At 51.4% G+C, this 16,485-nt stretch overlaps 1 protein-coding gene across 1 annotated transcript in view; it reads left to right on the top strand.

Moving 5' to 3' along the window:
* The first annotated feature begins 503 nt into the window (after positions 1-503).
* The window catches only part of GAS7 (growth arrest specific 7), a 220,588-nt gene continuing 204,606 nt past the window's right edge, over positions 504-16,485 (top strand). Inside the window, exon 1 of the mRNA XM_075994084.1 lies at positions 504-917. Coding sequence (XP_075850199.1) covers positions 735-917 — 183 coding nt within the window. The 5' untranslated portion in view covers positions 504-734. The remainder of the gene's footprint in view (positions 918-16,485) is intronic.

Raw genomic sequence — 16,485 nt, 5'->3', positions numbered from 1 at the left:
CCCCAGGTTCGACAACTGCAATGACGGCCACAAACACATTCTCTCACAGGCCCGGCGAAGGAGGCGCCCGCCCCCGGGCCTGCAAAGCCCGCACCGACGGGCGTCTCCACCCCGCGGGCCCGGCGGCGGGGCGCGAGCGGGAGCCCCTCTCCCCGCGCCCCGCGCCTCCGCGAGGGAGCGCCCGGCCCCCGGCGGGCGTGGCCGCCCTGGCGCCGCCCCTCGCCTCCGCCGAGCCCCCGCCCGGCCGCCGGCCGCCAGCCCTCTCCGCGGCGCCCGGCCCCTCCCGCCTCGCCGCGGAGTCCCGCGGGGGATGCTCCGGGGCCCCCGTCCCGAGGGAGCCGCGCTCTGCCGCGCGCCAGGGCGGCCCGGGCCCCGGCCGGCCCTCGCGGCGGCAGCCCGCGCTCCGCGTCCCCGGGAAGTTGTCTCCGGAGCCCGCGGCGCCTCGGTCTCCTCCCCCTGAGCCCCGCCCCCCGCCGCGAGCCGCGATCTGCGAGCCGCCCGGCCCGGGGGCGTCGCCACTCGCTCTCCGAAGCCAGCGAGTCTCCGCTTCCCGAGCGGGGCGCGCGTCCCTCGCCTGCCCGGGCACCCCGCGCACCCCGCGCACCCCCGAGACGGCGCGCGCCCACAGCGCGGGAGCCCGGAGCGCCGGGCGCCTGGGAGCCCGCGGGGCCGCTGCCCAGCACGCGGGGCTCGGCAGGGATGCAGGCTGCGCTGTGAACCCGGGCGCCAAGGCCATGTCCGGCGCCCGCTGCCGGACCCTGTACCCCTTCTCCGGGGAGCGGCACGGCCAGGGGCTGCGCTTCGCCGCGGGCGAGCTCATCACGCTGCTGCAGGTCCCGGACGGCGGCTGGTGGGAAGGCGAGAAGGAGGACGGGCTCCGCGGCTGGTTCCCCGCGAGCTACGTGCAGTTGCTGGAGGTAAGGGGCGAGGGCTGGGGCTGCAAGACCCGCGGCCGCGGCCCTCCGTGCGCTCCCGTACCTGTTGCCCACGCCGGGGAGGGCGCAGCGTCCCTGTCCGAGGAGCGCCCCGGGACGGCCGCGCCGGTGCGACCTGTAGCTCGGCGCTCCTGGGGGCGGCGAAGGCAGCGGGCACCCCTGGGGCGTGGGCGGCGCGGGCTCGGCGGGAGCGCCCCCCTCGCGCCCGGCCTCCCGAGCACATCGTGGCCGCTTTGAGGAAGCGAGAACTTGTTGCCTGCGAGAGTTCTGGAGCGGGCGGGCGCGTTCCGGGCAGGGGCAGGGGCCGGCGAAGGGCTCCCCGGAGTCCGGCGGGCTTGGGCAGATGCGCGGAGGATCAGGTCTGAGAAGTGGCACCCATTTGGCCCCGCGTCTCCAGTGGGGAGCCCAGAGCCTGCCGACCTTGGACGGTCGTGCTGCCCCGGGCCAGGCTGCCTGGCCACCTCGGAGCCGCCCACTTGCCGGTCAGCCGAGCCTGCGGGCCAGCAGCCTGCGCCCCGTCAGCAGGCTTGCTCCCCGGCCCCGCGGCCCCAGCCTTCGCCCCCGCCCCTGGTCCAGCTTCCCCAGGCTGAAGCTCAGAGCCCGAAAGTGGCCTGTTCCCGGGTTCTGGCCTGGCCCCAGGGCTGCACAGGACCTGCTGAGCCAGGTCGGCTGGCTGTTTGTTGTCTGAGTGACAGTGTGAGGCCTCGATGTCCTCTAATCACTGAGCTTGTGACCACAGCCTGAGAGGCGAGATCCCAAGTTTCTAAAGTCCTTTGGTGGGGTGGGTGGGGGGAGAGGAGGTGACCTTACAGGACATCCTCTTTACAAAATGACTGTCTGACCCTAGGATTTTTGTAATGACTAAATTAGCAGTAACCCTCAATCGTGTAAGTATACAGAAACATTCTGGTAAAACGTTGCCCAAATCATGGAGACTGAATTTATTTATAATTTAATCCTTGACCTACTTCACAAAGAACAAAGTAGCAAATTTTGACTGAAAATGCTCTATGCAACTCATCGGGGGAAAAAGAAAGAGAAGGGTGAAATGGTTGTAGGGTGACAACATGTGGCACCATGGTCAGAAATAGAGCCTAAGCCTTGCAAAGGTACATTGCATTTCTTTCAGGTCCAGCAGAGAACAACAAAATCCCTCCTGAATGGATGAGTAGCCTTTGAGCGAAGTTTAGGGGCTGCCAGAATGAGCTTTCACGGGCTGTCCGGAGACTGTCCCTGGAACCTTTCTGGTTCTGTACCTGGAGAGCCTGTGGGAGAGCTCACGTGTGCTCCCTGGCTTGGCTCTCCCACACCTTTCCTGAGATTCAGTCGTGAAAGCAAGAGAGTGTGATGTTTATAGCAAGACCCGGAGCCTCCTTGTGTCTAGCTCAGAAACGCTGGGAGAGAGACATATTTTGGGAGTTCTTTTGGTGGCCACATTTTTCCAGGAAATACTGATGTGGAAATCTGGCTAGCGGATGTCTGTCTGCTGAGGACCACCTCTGGCTGGACTCGGCTGGCTGTGTTTTGGGTGGGGGTGAGGCTGGGTGGGTGCAGGCCAGAGTGGCGTGGCCTTGCTTCTTTTTTGGGGAAAGGGAGGATGGACCAGGCCCAGGGGACAAGCAGAAGCAACAGCTGGGACAGTCTTGCGTGTGCCAGTCACATCCCCTGGCATATACGTACTTAGAAAATCTCTGGTGCCTAAGAGCCTCCCAGACCACTCCTGACTAGGAACTTGGAGCAGAAGTGCCCGTCAGGATGAGCAGTAGCCCTGAGAAGGGACCGCCTTTGGCCGAGGACCTACTAGGCATAGTACATATATTGTCACCAGGTCTCCTGACAGCTCTGTGAGGGGTGAGGTACTTTCCCCATTTGATAGACAGGCAAACTGAATACGAGAGATGAAGTCAGGTTCCCAGTGAATGATGTTTGCATATTTGGTTAGCAGCTCGGTGGCTGAATAGCAACCCCTGTGCTTGTGCCTCTTGTAAACATGATAGCCTGGGCTCAATTGTGCTAAAAGGCAAGCAAGGGTAGGGGCTGGATCCATGTGGAATGGGCATGTGCCACCCCTGAAGTCACCTGTTGGTGACAGCATCCCTTAGGGGAGGCTAGAATGAGGGCACTTGCATCCGGAGTCACTTGGAGCATCTCCCCTGCTAACCCTGAAGTTTGGTTTCATTCAGAGCCAGCTGAGGTGGGCCTGAGCCCTGTGACCTAAGTAATTAATGGAGATTTTCTTAGGGCCAAAAGCAGATGGGGTTTCAACAAGGAGGATTGTGGGTCAGTGCTTGGTGTCTGGGAACCTACATGAACAAGCTGGATTTCAAGGCCAAGGGCTGGGAAGGGATGGAAGATATGTAGGTAGAGGCCCTTGGAAGGGGGTGAATCCTCAAAGACAGACTCAGTTTGTTAGAGAATGCGCAGCTCCCCAGCTTGTGGGTAGACTGGCCAGCATATGAAATCATGAGACTGGAGAAGGGGCCCATGGGTGCTGGAGGGGGTAAACCTCATAGGAGGCCAGCCAGTGGGGTGGCACCAAGCTTGCTGGGGGCCATGGAGTCTAGAAGGCCAAGGCAGCTGTTGGGACCAGTACAGACGGATGGAATACACCAGCCCCCTTGGGGTGAGATGGGATTGTGGGTACACAGGTGAGAATGGCACCTCCAACATACTTCCTATGCAAGTGGGCCTTTTGTCCTCTGATGAAAAGAGTAATATCAAGAAATATGCAAAATGGACATTCCCCCCAGATTTCTTTCTTGTTCAGATGAAGAAAAGGGAACTGAGAGATCCTGGCTTTGCAGGAAGCATACGCCATGGAGGGGAGTGGAAGCTGACTTTGAGAGGCCTCTAGGTCTGCCGTGGGGGCCAGCCCGCCTCTGGGAGGAGGCTAGCTCTGTGGAGGTCCTTGTTATCCAGGAAATCTCTCTGATCAAGACTCTGGGGAAATGGTGGAAAGGTGCAGCACACACCTGGTTAACAAGAAAACCTCAGCACAGCAGAGAAGTGTGGAGAGCTCTGGTAGGCCCAGGGACTCTGGCCACAAGGGTCCTGCCTACTTAGGGGGTGGTGCAGCCCTTCAAAGGGTGCCAGGAGGAGGGAACCATCCCTTTTCCCCAAAAAAGGGATGAGGCCTAATAGCCAAGGCCCACAGCTGGCTATGAGATGTAAAGACCCTTAGATAAGAGCAGCTAAAAAGAAAAGTCAGACATGGTACAGTGACAGACCAAATGGCTAGACAGGTCCGGTTGCTGGAGGGCCTGACAGGACCCAGGAATTCTTTGTAGTCTGCTCTCACCTTGACTGGAGAGAAGAAACTAGGGCCCTAGAGGATGTTGTAAGGCATCTGCAAAAACTCCCAGAACTTTTAGGAAATAATTCTGGGGGCTAATAAGATTGGAATGCAAACAAAACAGAGATTTTGTTGAACTAGGTGCTGTTCTTAGAATTCAGGATCTGCCTGGAAAGTCTGGACCTCAGAGGTACTAGTAGAATATGATGCTGTTTGCTAGAGAAACTAGGATGGCTGCAAAGAATCATCCTTGAACGTGAGTTCCTCTCTACCCTCTGCTTTCCCATTTGGGTTCATGTGATTGTGCTTTAGGAGTTTACAAGGAATGGCTGTGAGACAGAGTGGGCTGTGCTATGGATACTTAAGGAATGATGTTATATCTATTGCTATGTAACAAGCCACCCTAAAACTTAGTGTCTCAAAAGAACAGTTTATTATCTCACATGATTCCGTGGGTTGACAGGGCTCAGCTGTGCAGTTCTTCTGCTGGTCTGTCTTGGCGTCTCCCATGCGGTTGGAGTCAGATGGTGGCTAGGGCTGGAGTCCTGGAGGCTCGACCAGGCTGTAGCCTTCAAAGTGGCGTCTTCACTTATCTGCCTGTGCCTTGGTGTTCTTCCACGTAGCCTCTGTCTCCATGTGGTGTCTCATCCTCCATGGCCTTTCCACGTGGCCTTTCTGTTCAGCAGCTTAGTTGGAGTTCTTACGTGGTAGCTGGCTTCCAAGAACACAAAGGTACAAACTGCCAGGCATTCTTAAGGCCCAGGCCCAGAACTGGCACGTCACTTCCACCACACTCTCTTGGCAAACTGAGTCACAGGACCAGTCCAGAGTGAGTTTGGAAGGGAGGTGGATACAGGTGTGGATACAAGGGAGGCGTGGTTCTTTGAGGGCCATTTTGCAGACTAGCTGCCTCAGAATGGCAGGGAGAACACACTTGGGACAGAGGATCCATTAGAAGGGAGGTAGTGCCAGGACAGACTGATGAGAGAGAGAGAGAGAGAGAGAGAGAGAGAGAGAGAGAGAGAGCTCCCAGAGGGAGGTAAAATACAGAGACTTGGCCGTTCTGTTTGGAGATTCTCTATTGCAATCCTGGAAGGATTTTTTTTTTTTAAGACGCCAGAGATTTCTTTATAAAGGCCACACAATAAATAATGCAGCTGGAATTTGAAATCAGATTTGCCTGGCCCTGGGCCTGTCCACTAAGCAGTTGACATACTAGCCCAGCCTTTTTCAGGCCAGGGCTGTTCAGAGCTGGTGATTAATAGACACAGTGTGTCCGAGCTGCCTGGCATCTAGTAGATGCTTGCTAAGTTACACAAATTGATTCTAATACAAGGCTTTTCTTTCTGTAACATGAAAATCACCTAAAATGGGTATGACCTTGTCCCTCACGCCAGTGTTTTTTCAGGCGGTCATCAACTTTGTTCTCAAAAGGTGTAATTAGGGCTGGTGGCTCATGGGGCATGTAATTGTGACCGAGAAGAACAAGGTGCTTTCTGACGTCTTCACTAAGTCGTCCTGCTTTTTTGATCTGGGGGCTGTGGCCTGTGGTGCAGCTCCTGCTGTTGGAAAACCGACCTTTGGCCCACCACTCTGTCGGCTTCTACTTAGAAGGAGCGCCCCCCCCCACCACGCTTGCGTGCTGGACTTGTCAAGTGGCCACCCCGCAGGACTTTGAAGCAATGGGCAGGGCTTATGGGTTCTGTGGCTTCAGGGAATCCTCACAAAAGTTTCCTTAGCAACAAGTCGGCAGGCATCCTCGACATCCCTTCACCAGTGCGAACCTCTGATGTCTGTTACCACCTGGAAACCGAGGGAGAGGCTGACCTTGTGCTCTTCCCAGCCTGCAAAAGCCCAGCTTTTCTCTGGTGGCGAGGTAGACCTTATCTGTGAACACGGGTGCTGGTCCCCACTTTGCTGGGGAAAGAAGACGTTTGGTAAACCTGGAAGCCTTGTGCACACGTAAGGTATTGTGACCGTTATCGGGCCACTGCAGGGGACGTTGTTCCTGCAGCTTGCTCCCTTGTTACTCACAGCAGCAAGGTGACGCCTGACAAGCTTTCTAGCAGAACGTCAGGACTGTGATTCCTCCGAAGTCAAATGCAAAATGAGTGTGTTCCTTTCCCTCCCTGCAACTGCCGTCTGGGGTGGTGTTTATACCTCTGGTGGGAAGTGGAAATGGTGGCTGGCAGGTCTGTCTGGCTTTTCCTTTGGCAGCCCCAGGGCATGGGGTGACATTGTGAAAGTTCAGTCGCAATAGGCGGATGGATTGGAGTCTTAAGAGGACCCACTCACCTCCTTTTTTCACGTTTAGTGTCCTCTTTCCCATCAGATAAAAATTGGTTTTATTAGTTTAACTTCTTGGTTCTCAGGCGACAAGCTGGTATCCAGATTCAGCCCCCAGGTACCCAAATGTCACGTGTGAAAACTAAACTTACCACCTCGCTCCTCTCTCTGCTGCCTCCTGCCTCCACCCTCCAAACCTGAGCGAATGTCACCACCGTCTGCCCGACACTTCCCTCCTGCCTTTCCTCTCCTGTGCAGTAGGTTAGCAAGCCTTGTCCTTTCTCCCTTAAAAACATCTCCCAAAGCCTTCTCCTCCTTAACTTGCATTGGCAGATCTTTTCTGTACGAGGCCAGGGACCATTTTAGGCTTTGCAGACCGCGAGGCACAATTGAGTTATAGCTGCCTGGCTGTGATTTGCAGCGCACCAGCGGCAGTGAGAAGCGGTGAGAGCACCCCATATGGTCTCTGTCACAACTACTCAGCTCTGCGGCTGCAGTGCAAAAGCACCCACAGATAATCCGAGAGCCGATGGGCATGCCTGTGTTCTGATAAAACTTTACTTATGGATACTGAAATTTTTCAGTTTGTTGTGATTTTCATGTGCTACAAAGTATTATTTTTCTTTTGATTTTGTTTTCAACCACTTAAAGATGTAAAAAGCATTCCTAGTTCATGGGCTGAATGGAGTTTGCCATTCCCTAGTTCAAATGACGATTGCTCATTTACCCCTTCATACGGCAGTCACTCATTGAGTGCCTGCGATGGGCTGTGAGCCCTGTCGCAAGTGCCAGAGGTAAACTGGTGGCCAGGATAGGAGAAAAGCTAGCCTTCTGGTTCTTCTAGTTGGGGAGCTGGTAAACTAGCAAAAAATTAGATAATTTCAAGGTGGTATGGGGCCCATAAATCAGGATACTGTGATGGAGGGGGTGTCAGGTGTTCCAGTAGGCAGTCAGGGGAGGCTTCTCTACGGAGGTGATATTTGACTAGAGACCTGAGGGGTGCAAAGCAGATAGCCGTGTGAGTATTTGGGGGAAAATAATTTGAGGCGGAGTAGACTGCAGATGCACATAACCTTGAATGGGGGAGTGTGCCTGATATGTTTGGAAGGACCAGAATATTCCAGGATGGTCAGGGAGTGGTGAGCCAAGGGCATGAGAGGTTGGGGATGTGCCCGAGAGGGAGACAGGTGACAGGACCTGAGGAGCCCGATCATTTTCTAGATGCAGCAGTGGCAAAGCCCTGGATTTGACTGAAGGAGATGGCATGTTCTGATGTGTTCTGGAAAGCTCATCTGGCCTGTAGGGTGGAGAGTGGATTTGAAGAGGGCAGGGAAGGAAGTGAGGAGACCAGTTAGGAAGCTCGGAGCAGGGTGGTGGGAGTGGAGATGGTGAGAGGTGGATGGATTTGTAGAGGCAGCAGGTCATGCCGGTGGGTTGACTGGGGTGGGGGAGGGGGGCTTGAGGGATCTCACCTCTTGCAGGTCAGTTGCGATGCACTTTGCCTGTTGTATTTTTCCCATCTGTTGATCCTTCATTCTGCCTCTAGAGACCTCTTCCTTTAAACAGTGAGGTAAAAGGCAAATAAAAGTTTGGAAAAAAGTTAATGTCCTTAATGCAGAAAGTGCTTTTTGTAAATTATTTTTAATCCCCCACCGAACACAAAGAGGAACACATCAGTTATAACACTGGGCAGAGAACATGGATAGACGCTTCGTAATAAAAGACACGCAAAGTCCTCAACATATTTAGTCTCTCATATTTGGTAATCAAAGACTTGCAAATTTAATATGAACGATAGCTTTAAAGAAAAATGTCAAAGGAAAAAAAAAAAGAATAGGTATTGGTAGGGGGTAGGAAAACAGTTCTTTGCTCCCTGGAGTGCAGTTTGGCACTACACCTTGCAGGTGTCCCCTGACCCAGCAATTCCTCTTCTAGAAATTTCCAATCAGCAAGCATCTGAGAGGGGAGCTGTAAACACGAGGGTGCTTGCAGCAGCACAGCCTCAAGTAGCACAAGACTGGCCACGGCCTGAATGCCCACCAGGAGGAACTGGTTAAAATCACGTTCACCTGTGCTTAGCACAAGGTCAGACAGAAAGGGCTGAGTAATTATATTGAATCTGAATTTTAGCCATAGAAATGTTGGTCAGTGAAGCTGAATGTTTTCGTGGAGTTAGCAGGATACGAATTTCTCCTTACGATGAGGCAAAAAGAGATGGCGTGTCCAGAAGTGGATTGCTTTTTAAAAGCAGGGACTGTGTGTACCGAGCATTCCTTAAGTATCCTTTTGTGGAAAGAATAGGTTGGAGGAATACATGCTGGCTCGGGGCCACATTCTTTTAAACATCCTCAGTAATAGCAAATCTTTATCTTTTGAGGGGTGGATTTGATTTTTTTTGGAAACAGCCAAAATTCATTCGAAAGCCAAATCTGGTGTGTCTGTTCACGTGACTATCTGTCTGTCACCTTGTCGCAAATAGGTTTTAAGGCAGCTTACCAAAAAGCATACGGTACGAAAAGATAACAGCGTAAATACATGAGGAAATCTTCAGAACGGAGGAAATAAGGGAAGGGAAAGAAATCAGATGACTGTGGGAGTGAAGTTTGAGTTAAGTAATGCTGTTTAGGTTTAAAAAAAAAAAAAAGAGGACCCGCCCTCAAGTAATCATTAGTTTGAGCAGTTCTCAATGAGGAGTAACAGAAATGTTCTGAAAACGGTGAGGCTGTGGCTGCATATGCTGTGTCAGTCAGGGTGGGTGAGGGTATGCTGCCATAACAAGCAACCCAGAAACCTCAGTGGTTAAAAAAAGAGCATGGTCTCTTTCTTGCTCATACTACAAGTCTTTTGTGAGTGGGTTTGGGGCTGCAACACCCTTTAGGACCCAGGATGACAGAGCAACCACTACCCGGAATCTTGCCGGGCATGTTGAACAGCACATGGTTCTTAAAGCTTTTGCCCAGCAGAGACACATGACACTTGCGCTTGTATTTCATTTTCTAAAGCACAGCCACACCTAACTTCAAGAGGGTGAGAAAATGCAATCCTAATGTGGCTGGAAGGAGAAAAGGAGCCAGCTGAATCTACGGGGACAGCCCCATTGTCACCCCCCATAGACAGTCACTCATGGGATGCCCCGTTTCTAGTGTGTTTCAGTCTTTTATTGTCACACCTAGAGCAGTGCCTTTCAATCTGAATTTAATGCTCCTAGAGGAAGGCTTCTCAAAACGAATTTCCTGGATCGATGCTGTGAAGAGTCCACGATGCAGACTTCAGCAGGCGCCCTTAGCTCCTGAGAGCCATCGTTAGCTCTTATTCTTCCAAATTGGCTTCCTGCCTCCCTTAAGCTATCTTAGCGTCTAGCACACTGCTGGGCACACTGGGAGATCCTTGATCTATGCTTTTTGAACAAATGTGGTCATTTTATACCTGATTCCCTGTGATTTTTTTTTTTTCTGCATGATAAGTACATCTGTCACAACCTTGGGTTCAACAAAAATAAATTTTTATATGTGAGCAACTACTATGTGCCATGCTTTCTGCAGAGTTCAGCGGATACAGCCAAGGCATGGAGCTGAGGTCATTAGCTCTTCTTTGGGGAGCCCCTGGGGACGGCTCTCCCCTCAGGTGCTGTGCCAGGTGACCTCTTTCAAGAGACTCAGGTTCACACTTCAGGTTTCCTGTTGAGACTTTCTAGGCATTTAGCATCCTTTTCTCTCAGATGCCTTAATTCCTCCTCCCTTCTCATTTGCTTGTCAGATGCACAGGGAACTCCCGGGTTAGTCAACAGAAAAAACTAATTGTAAAAATTATTTAGAGATGCTATTTTAAAAATTCTACAGAAACGAGTCCTTGTCCTAATTCAATCATGAGCGAGGATCCTTATTTTAGCAGTGGCTCATGGAAGAGTGTCACTGAGCCATTTGTTTCTGATTTGTAGTATAATTCAGGAGTAGACATAGGAAAACTTTTGAATTTAGTTTGAGTCTACTGTTCTCATTTATGAAGTGTTTATTGATAAATAGCTACAATCATTTGTTGTGCTTAGAGTGAAAATACAACCATGTTGATAATCAAGGACACGCTCAAAACAAAGTCTCATCTGACACAGACCAACATTTTCGTTTTATAAAGAGGGTTCCAGATCCACGGGGCCTGTTGTCTGGTATGGGCACATCGGCACCTACCTGTGCGGTGTTACCGGACATGCTCGCACGGCACGTGGGGCTTTTGTTAGAATGCAGATTCTGATTTAGTAGGTCTGGGTGGAGCCTGAGTCTGAAGGGAAAAACAGACTCTCAACTCACACTCCGCACTGTTTCTCTACACCCACACGGCACAGAACGCTGCCTGGACTTGACAGGTGGGGGCGGTTTCCCCCACGCCAAGCCAGTTCGCCAGCAGGTGGACACGACTGGGTCCCTTATAGTTCAATTCAGTGTGACACCGCCTTCCTGGAGTTGGAGACAGATCCCACAGGTTAAGTAAGGGCTCAGTCCCACGGGACTGCCCCCGCCCCCTCTGTTGCCAAGTGGTGTCACTCAGGAAATTCCAAGGGTTTTGGGAGTTATGTGCCAGGAACTGGGGACAAAGACCAAATATTTTCATATTATACCACTCTGAGGTTCTGCATTTCCAGCTAGCTCCCAAATGCTGCCCCTACTGCCGCTGGCCTGCGGGCCACAGTTTGAGTAGCCAGGCATTTGAGTCCCCCTAGGGGTTTTTAAGTTTGTCTGCAAGATATGTTAAATCCTAGAATTAGATTGGATTTAGTTTTCTTTCTTCTTCTTCTTTTTTTTTTTTTTAAGTGGATTATAAGAGGCTACACAGGGTCATGGAAAGAGCACAGGTTTTGGAATTAGACCTTTCTTTGAGTACATTTAATCTGAGGACAGAGATACTGTGGCTGGTGTTCCTGTTTGGCCAGAGGGTGTCCCTTGATCACGAGGTGGAGGTGGGGCTTGAGAAGGCTTCCCCGGGGCCAGGGCCAGGGCCAGGAGCCTGGCTCTGCAGTATTCGGGTAGTGAGGCGGGGGCCGGGCCTGGACCACGCAGAGAGAGCGAGCCCCGGATGGTCTTGCCAGATACCAGCAGTGTCAGGAAAGACGTGCAGCTGGGCTGTGGCCTCTGCATCTGGAGGCAGGCTGTCAGTTCCAAGGGGCTCCGGGGCGTTCTGTGTGGTTTGGTTTGTGAGCCGGACTGCGAGCCCCGCTGCTACCCCCAGTATGGACTGCTTAGACCGTGTTCAAGAATGGGCAACACCCCACCCCCGCCCAGAGGTGGGCAGCAGAGTTCATGACAAGAGGGTGGCAGGTCTGGGTTCGTATCCCAAATCAGCCCCTGCTGCCTGTGTCACCCGAGGCAAGTTGCAGAATCTTTCCAAGTCTCACAGGGCTCCTGTGAGAGTCCTTGCACACACTCTGTACATGGAGTTGCATTCCCGCATGTTCTAGACATTGTAGTTGAATGCAAAGGCTGCCTGTCAATTGGAGCTTCCACTGGGGGGCCACTAGGGGAGGGAGACCCTTTTCCACAGGCCCTTCTGAAGTCATAGTGCAAGACTGTCTGGTTGCAGCCTTGTGGTCGGGTCACCTGGGCATCTTATCCAATGCAGATCTGGATTCAGGAGGACTGGGGTGGGACCTGAGATTCTGCATTCCTAACAAGCTCCCAGAGGATGCAGCAGCTGCTGATACCGGGACAGCACTTGGAGCTGCACGCAAGAAGGTGTAGCCCTTTCTTGGGGGGCTTCAGGGCATAGATCCTGCAGGCTAAAGCAAGCAAAGCTGCCGTGTCTGGCCATTGCTGGTTTGTTTGAAACTGCAACGTAATGGTTGCTGCTGCTCAGCCTGGGCTAATTAGTCTTAATTGCTTCTTACCTGGGTCCGATGGGCCTCCAGCTGCCTGGACACCCCCAGAAGAGGCTCTTCTTATAATAAGGAAAAGGCTGTTTATTGGGAGAGGTGAAATTCAAGAGGCTGCTGAAGGACTTACACATTCCTTTTCGTCTTCTTGCCTGTTCCTGGGGTGAAGGAAAGGTTTGTTTCAAGGGGCTGGATGGAAAATCCCTTTTTAAAGTATTGTAGTGGGCCCCAAATCTAACCCTGGGCCTGCGTTCCAGGGCTCCCACTGCAGACGGTGGTGGTGCTGCAGAGGCGGCACCTCCTGCAGCCCCAGATGGAACCCTCAGGTCTTTGCTGTCCAGGACTTGGTCTCTCTCTTCTGCTGCGGCCCCGTCTGCTGTATCCCTTAGCGACATCAGTCCTCCATAGTGACATGGCGGTGATTTTTTTCTAGCCAGTCTGATCACAGAACTCTCCTGTTTAAGATTTTCCATCACCTTTACAATATAACAGGCCTTAGCTTTGCTTACAAGGCCCTGCCCACCTGCCCAGCTGCCTCTGTAGCCATTTCTTCACCTGTACAATGTCACCAGACCCACGTGGAGCTGCCTAACTCTTGTATTCGGCTTTGCTTTCTCTTGCTTCCGTGTCCTTACACGCGTGTCTCTGCTCCCTGGAGTGACCTTCCTCTCCCATCCTCTTTTAACCACTCCCTTTTTTCTTTTTGACAACTCGAGATACAATACACAGGCCATCGAGAGTGTACAAGTCAATTTTTTTAGGGTATTCTTGGACTTGTGCATCTGTTACCATGATTAATTTTAGAACATTTTCATTACCCTCAAAGCAACCCATACTCATTAGCATCGCTGCATGTCTCACCCCAACCACCCCAGCCCAGGGCAATCACTAATCTGCCTTCTGTCTCTCTGCATTTGCCTATTCTGGACATTTCACATAAATGGAATTATGTAATATGTGGCCTTTTGTGCCTGGCTTCTTTTACTTAGCACGATGTTCTCAAGGCTCATCCGTGTTGTAGCATGTCAGCACTTCATTCCTTTTCATGGCTGAATAATATCCCACTGTACGCATAGAACATATTAGACTTACCCATCCATCAGTTGGTGAACATTTGGGTTGCTTCTCCTTTTTGGTCAGTGTGAATATTGCTCCTACGAACACTTATCTACCAAGTTTTTTGTGGATAAATGTTTTCAGTTCTCTTGGGTATATATTTGCAACATGTGTTTAACAATTTCAGACACTGCTAGACTGTTTTCTGAAGTGGTGACACTATTTTACAATCCTGCCAGCTATGTATGAAAGTTTTAGTTTCTCTCTATCCTCACCAACACTTGTTATTATCTGTCTTTAATTATAGCCATGCTAGCGTATATGAAAGGGCAGCTTATTGTGGTTTTGATGCATTTCCCTGATAATTAATCATGTCCAGCATCTTCTCATGTGCTTATTGTCTGTTTGTATATCTTCTTTGGAGAAATATCTGTTCAGACGCTTTGACCATTTTTAACTGGATTACTTATTTTTTTGGCTATTGTCACTTTTCCTTTTTGGCCAGGTTAACTTGTTCTCATTTCTTGGCTTTGAGTGTTCATCTCTTGGGAAGACTCTGCTTGTACATCCCTCTACATTCTTCCTCTAGACCCCTTAACCATCACTCTGCTGGGGTGGAATTCTGTTGTGCATTGTGGATTCCATGAGGTCAAGAATTGGGTCTCTGATCTTTTAGGCTGAGCCCTTAGTGCACAGCCAGACATAGGCACCGGATGACAAAAGGACCGTAGTTTAGTCATGTTGACTGCAGTGCTGATGCAGTCGAGATTCTGAGTTTGCTACCCATGATAGTTATTTGGCTTCACATGGAAAAAAAAATAACAATGAAGAGTTTGCAGAGTGGCACTCTTACAGAATCTGTTTCCCCGTCTAGTCATCTTACGCATGCATACTATGGGTAACGAGGGATTAGGGAAGAGAACGCGCATGACTCAAAGCAGAACATCCTCGCTGCTGGGCAAATAACTCAGATTCCATGAAGTCACCTTGTGTATATATAGGGCAGCAAACCATTATTATGTCCTGCTGGAGAGAAAAACAGGCATTGAGGAAATCAGCCGCCCTTGGGACCGATTTGATTACTACAGCAACTCCTAGGATGGGCATCTTGAGGGAGGGAGTCTGGTGCGTGGTGTTTAGGGTCAACCAGACCTGGGTTTGGGTGCCGGTTGTATGAGACTTTGGCACATTGCTTACCTCTCCTTGGATCTCACTTTTCATGTCTTTAAATGGTAATAATAAGGCCCACATCAGAGGATTGTTGTGTCAATGGGAATTGTCTCCCTTAATGCAAATGCTCTGCAGACAGCCCGGCATCAGTGCCCAGTATGTGCTGATAGTTGCTGCTGTTCTTGTTCCTTGTTTCCCATCCATCACTCAGAATGCTGGTCATTACTGTGTGCTTTTTCTTAGTAAAAGACACCTGCTTCCTTGAGAGTCCCTTCCAGACCTCTTGGTCACCATTTTCAGTGGCGACCTTGTTGTTCTGACCCCTGGCCACCATCACCTTAAGTCAGTTTCCATCCTAGTTCTTCCAAGTCCCTTTTTGTCTGGTTTTAGCATAATCATTGGAAATATGTTTGCCCAGGGAAGTCACGGCTCTTCTGTGGAGCTTCAGGTTTGTCATAGTTATGTCTGGACTATAAACTTAAACCAGAAATTCCTTTTCATTCTCTCACTCCCCTCTTATCCAGATCTTCCCTGTGTGATAAAATATGACCAAGATTAGAATCTTAACAACAGTTAAGGAGACTGTTATCTTAGAACAGGTGACAGGTAAACCAGACTGTAAACACAGATTTTTCTGCACCAGATTGCACCTAGGGAACCCTGAAATATGTCCCTGCTCAATATAAGGAAAATGCTCTCCTCTCATTTGGGACCACAGGACCCGTGGATGTTTTCAAGTCGATGCACCCTGCCATGTGGCAGAGGGGACATTGATTCTTTCAGCCAGCCAGCTGCAGTTTTCAAAGCTCCGCCTGTGCCCTAGGACCCCTGTGTCCTGGCCCTGTATTCTGATCCTTCAGGCTGGCACTCACAGGGCTCTCAGCTCATCCTTTTTCTCCAGTTCCCTCTCTTAACCAGGGAACACAGAAAAAGTCTCCACACTGGACTCATGACAGCCCACCCCTGAAAGAGGGCAGAGAACGCCTTCCTGTTTCTGATTCCTTACTTTGAAAGGAAGAGGCATGTTTTGGTGTTCAGCAGGAAAAAAAAAAGGGTGGTGGTGGCGAGTCTCTTTCAGAGATCTGCTGTCCCTCTAGCTATTAATAGATTCCTAATGTATGCCGATTAGGAATGCGGGGTCCAGAGCAGGGGTTCAGGGCTGTAGGAGACGGGCTCTGTGTGTGCCCTGAAGGAGCCCTGCGGTGGGTGAGGCTGTCTGAGATCCTGATGGGGTTTAGAATTTCGGATGAGCTTCCTCTGCCCACCGGGAGAAAATAGCCAGAGTGAAAATGAAGCAGGCTCCTTCCTCGTCCACGCGGATGTGTAGAAATGTTTTGAGCATGTTGGGGAGGAGGAGCCCCAATGTGTTGGGGGGAGATACTGGGAAGAGGCTTGCCCAGGCATTGTTAGGCATCCGCAGGGCCACAGAGCCAGCTCTCGCTGAGCCCTTTGCTCCAGGTGCAGGAAGCCAGTGAAGGTGGGATGTGGTGGGAGGCGGGGAGCGGAGCTTGCCCGGAGTCTCCCGTCTCCCTGTCCTGGCGTTGACCGGTGCTAGCTTCAGGGGGCCTGGGTGCCGCAGCTGCCGTTTCTGCTACATACACCCCCAGGGGACTGTGCTGTGGGTTGTGGGTCACTCTCTCCAGGAATCCCTCGGGCTCTGTGGGACCTCGTTTGGAAACCCAGTGTGATGTGATGTGATGCTAAATGCTGACATTCCTCTCTGCCCAGCGCCCGCCAGTGCTGTTCTGGTTTGTTTCCGAATGGCGTGCCAGGAGTGGTTGGGGTGCTTTGTTACTCTGGCTGGCTGGTCTGCTTTATTATTAGTCTTGGGGAAATGATTTCTCTGAGAAGCAGTAGAAGGTGTAAATTATGCTTCACTGCAAATC

This window comes from Microcebus murinus, chromosome 18 (genome assembly GCF_040939455.1).
Source record: "Microcebus murinus isolate Inina chromosome 18, M.murinus_Inina_mat1.0, whole genome shotgun sequence".
Classification (NCBI taxonomy): Eukaryota; Metazoa; Chordata; class Mammalia; order Primates; family Cheirogaleidae; genus Microcebus; species Microcebus murinus.
This window is presented reverse-complemented; position numbering and strand designations above follow the sequence as displayed.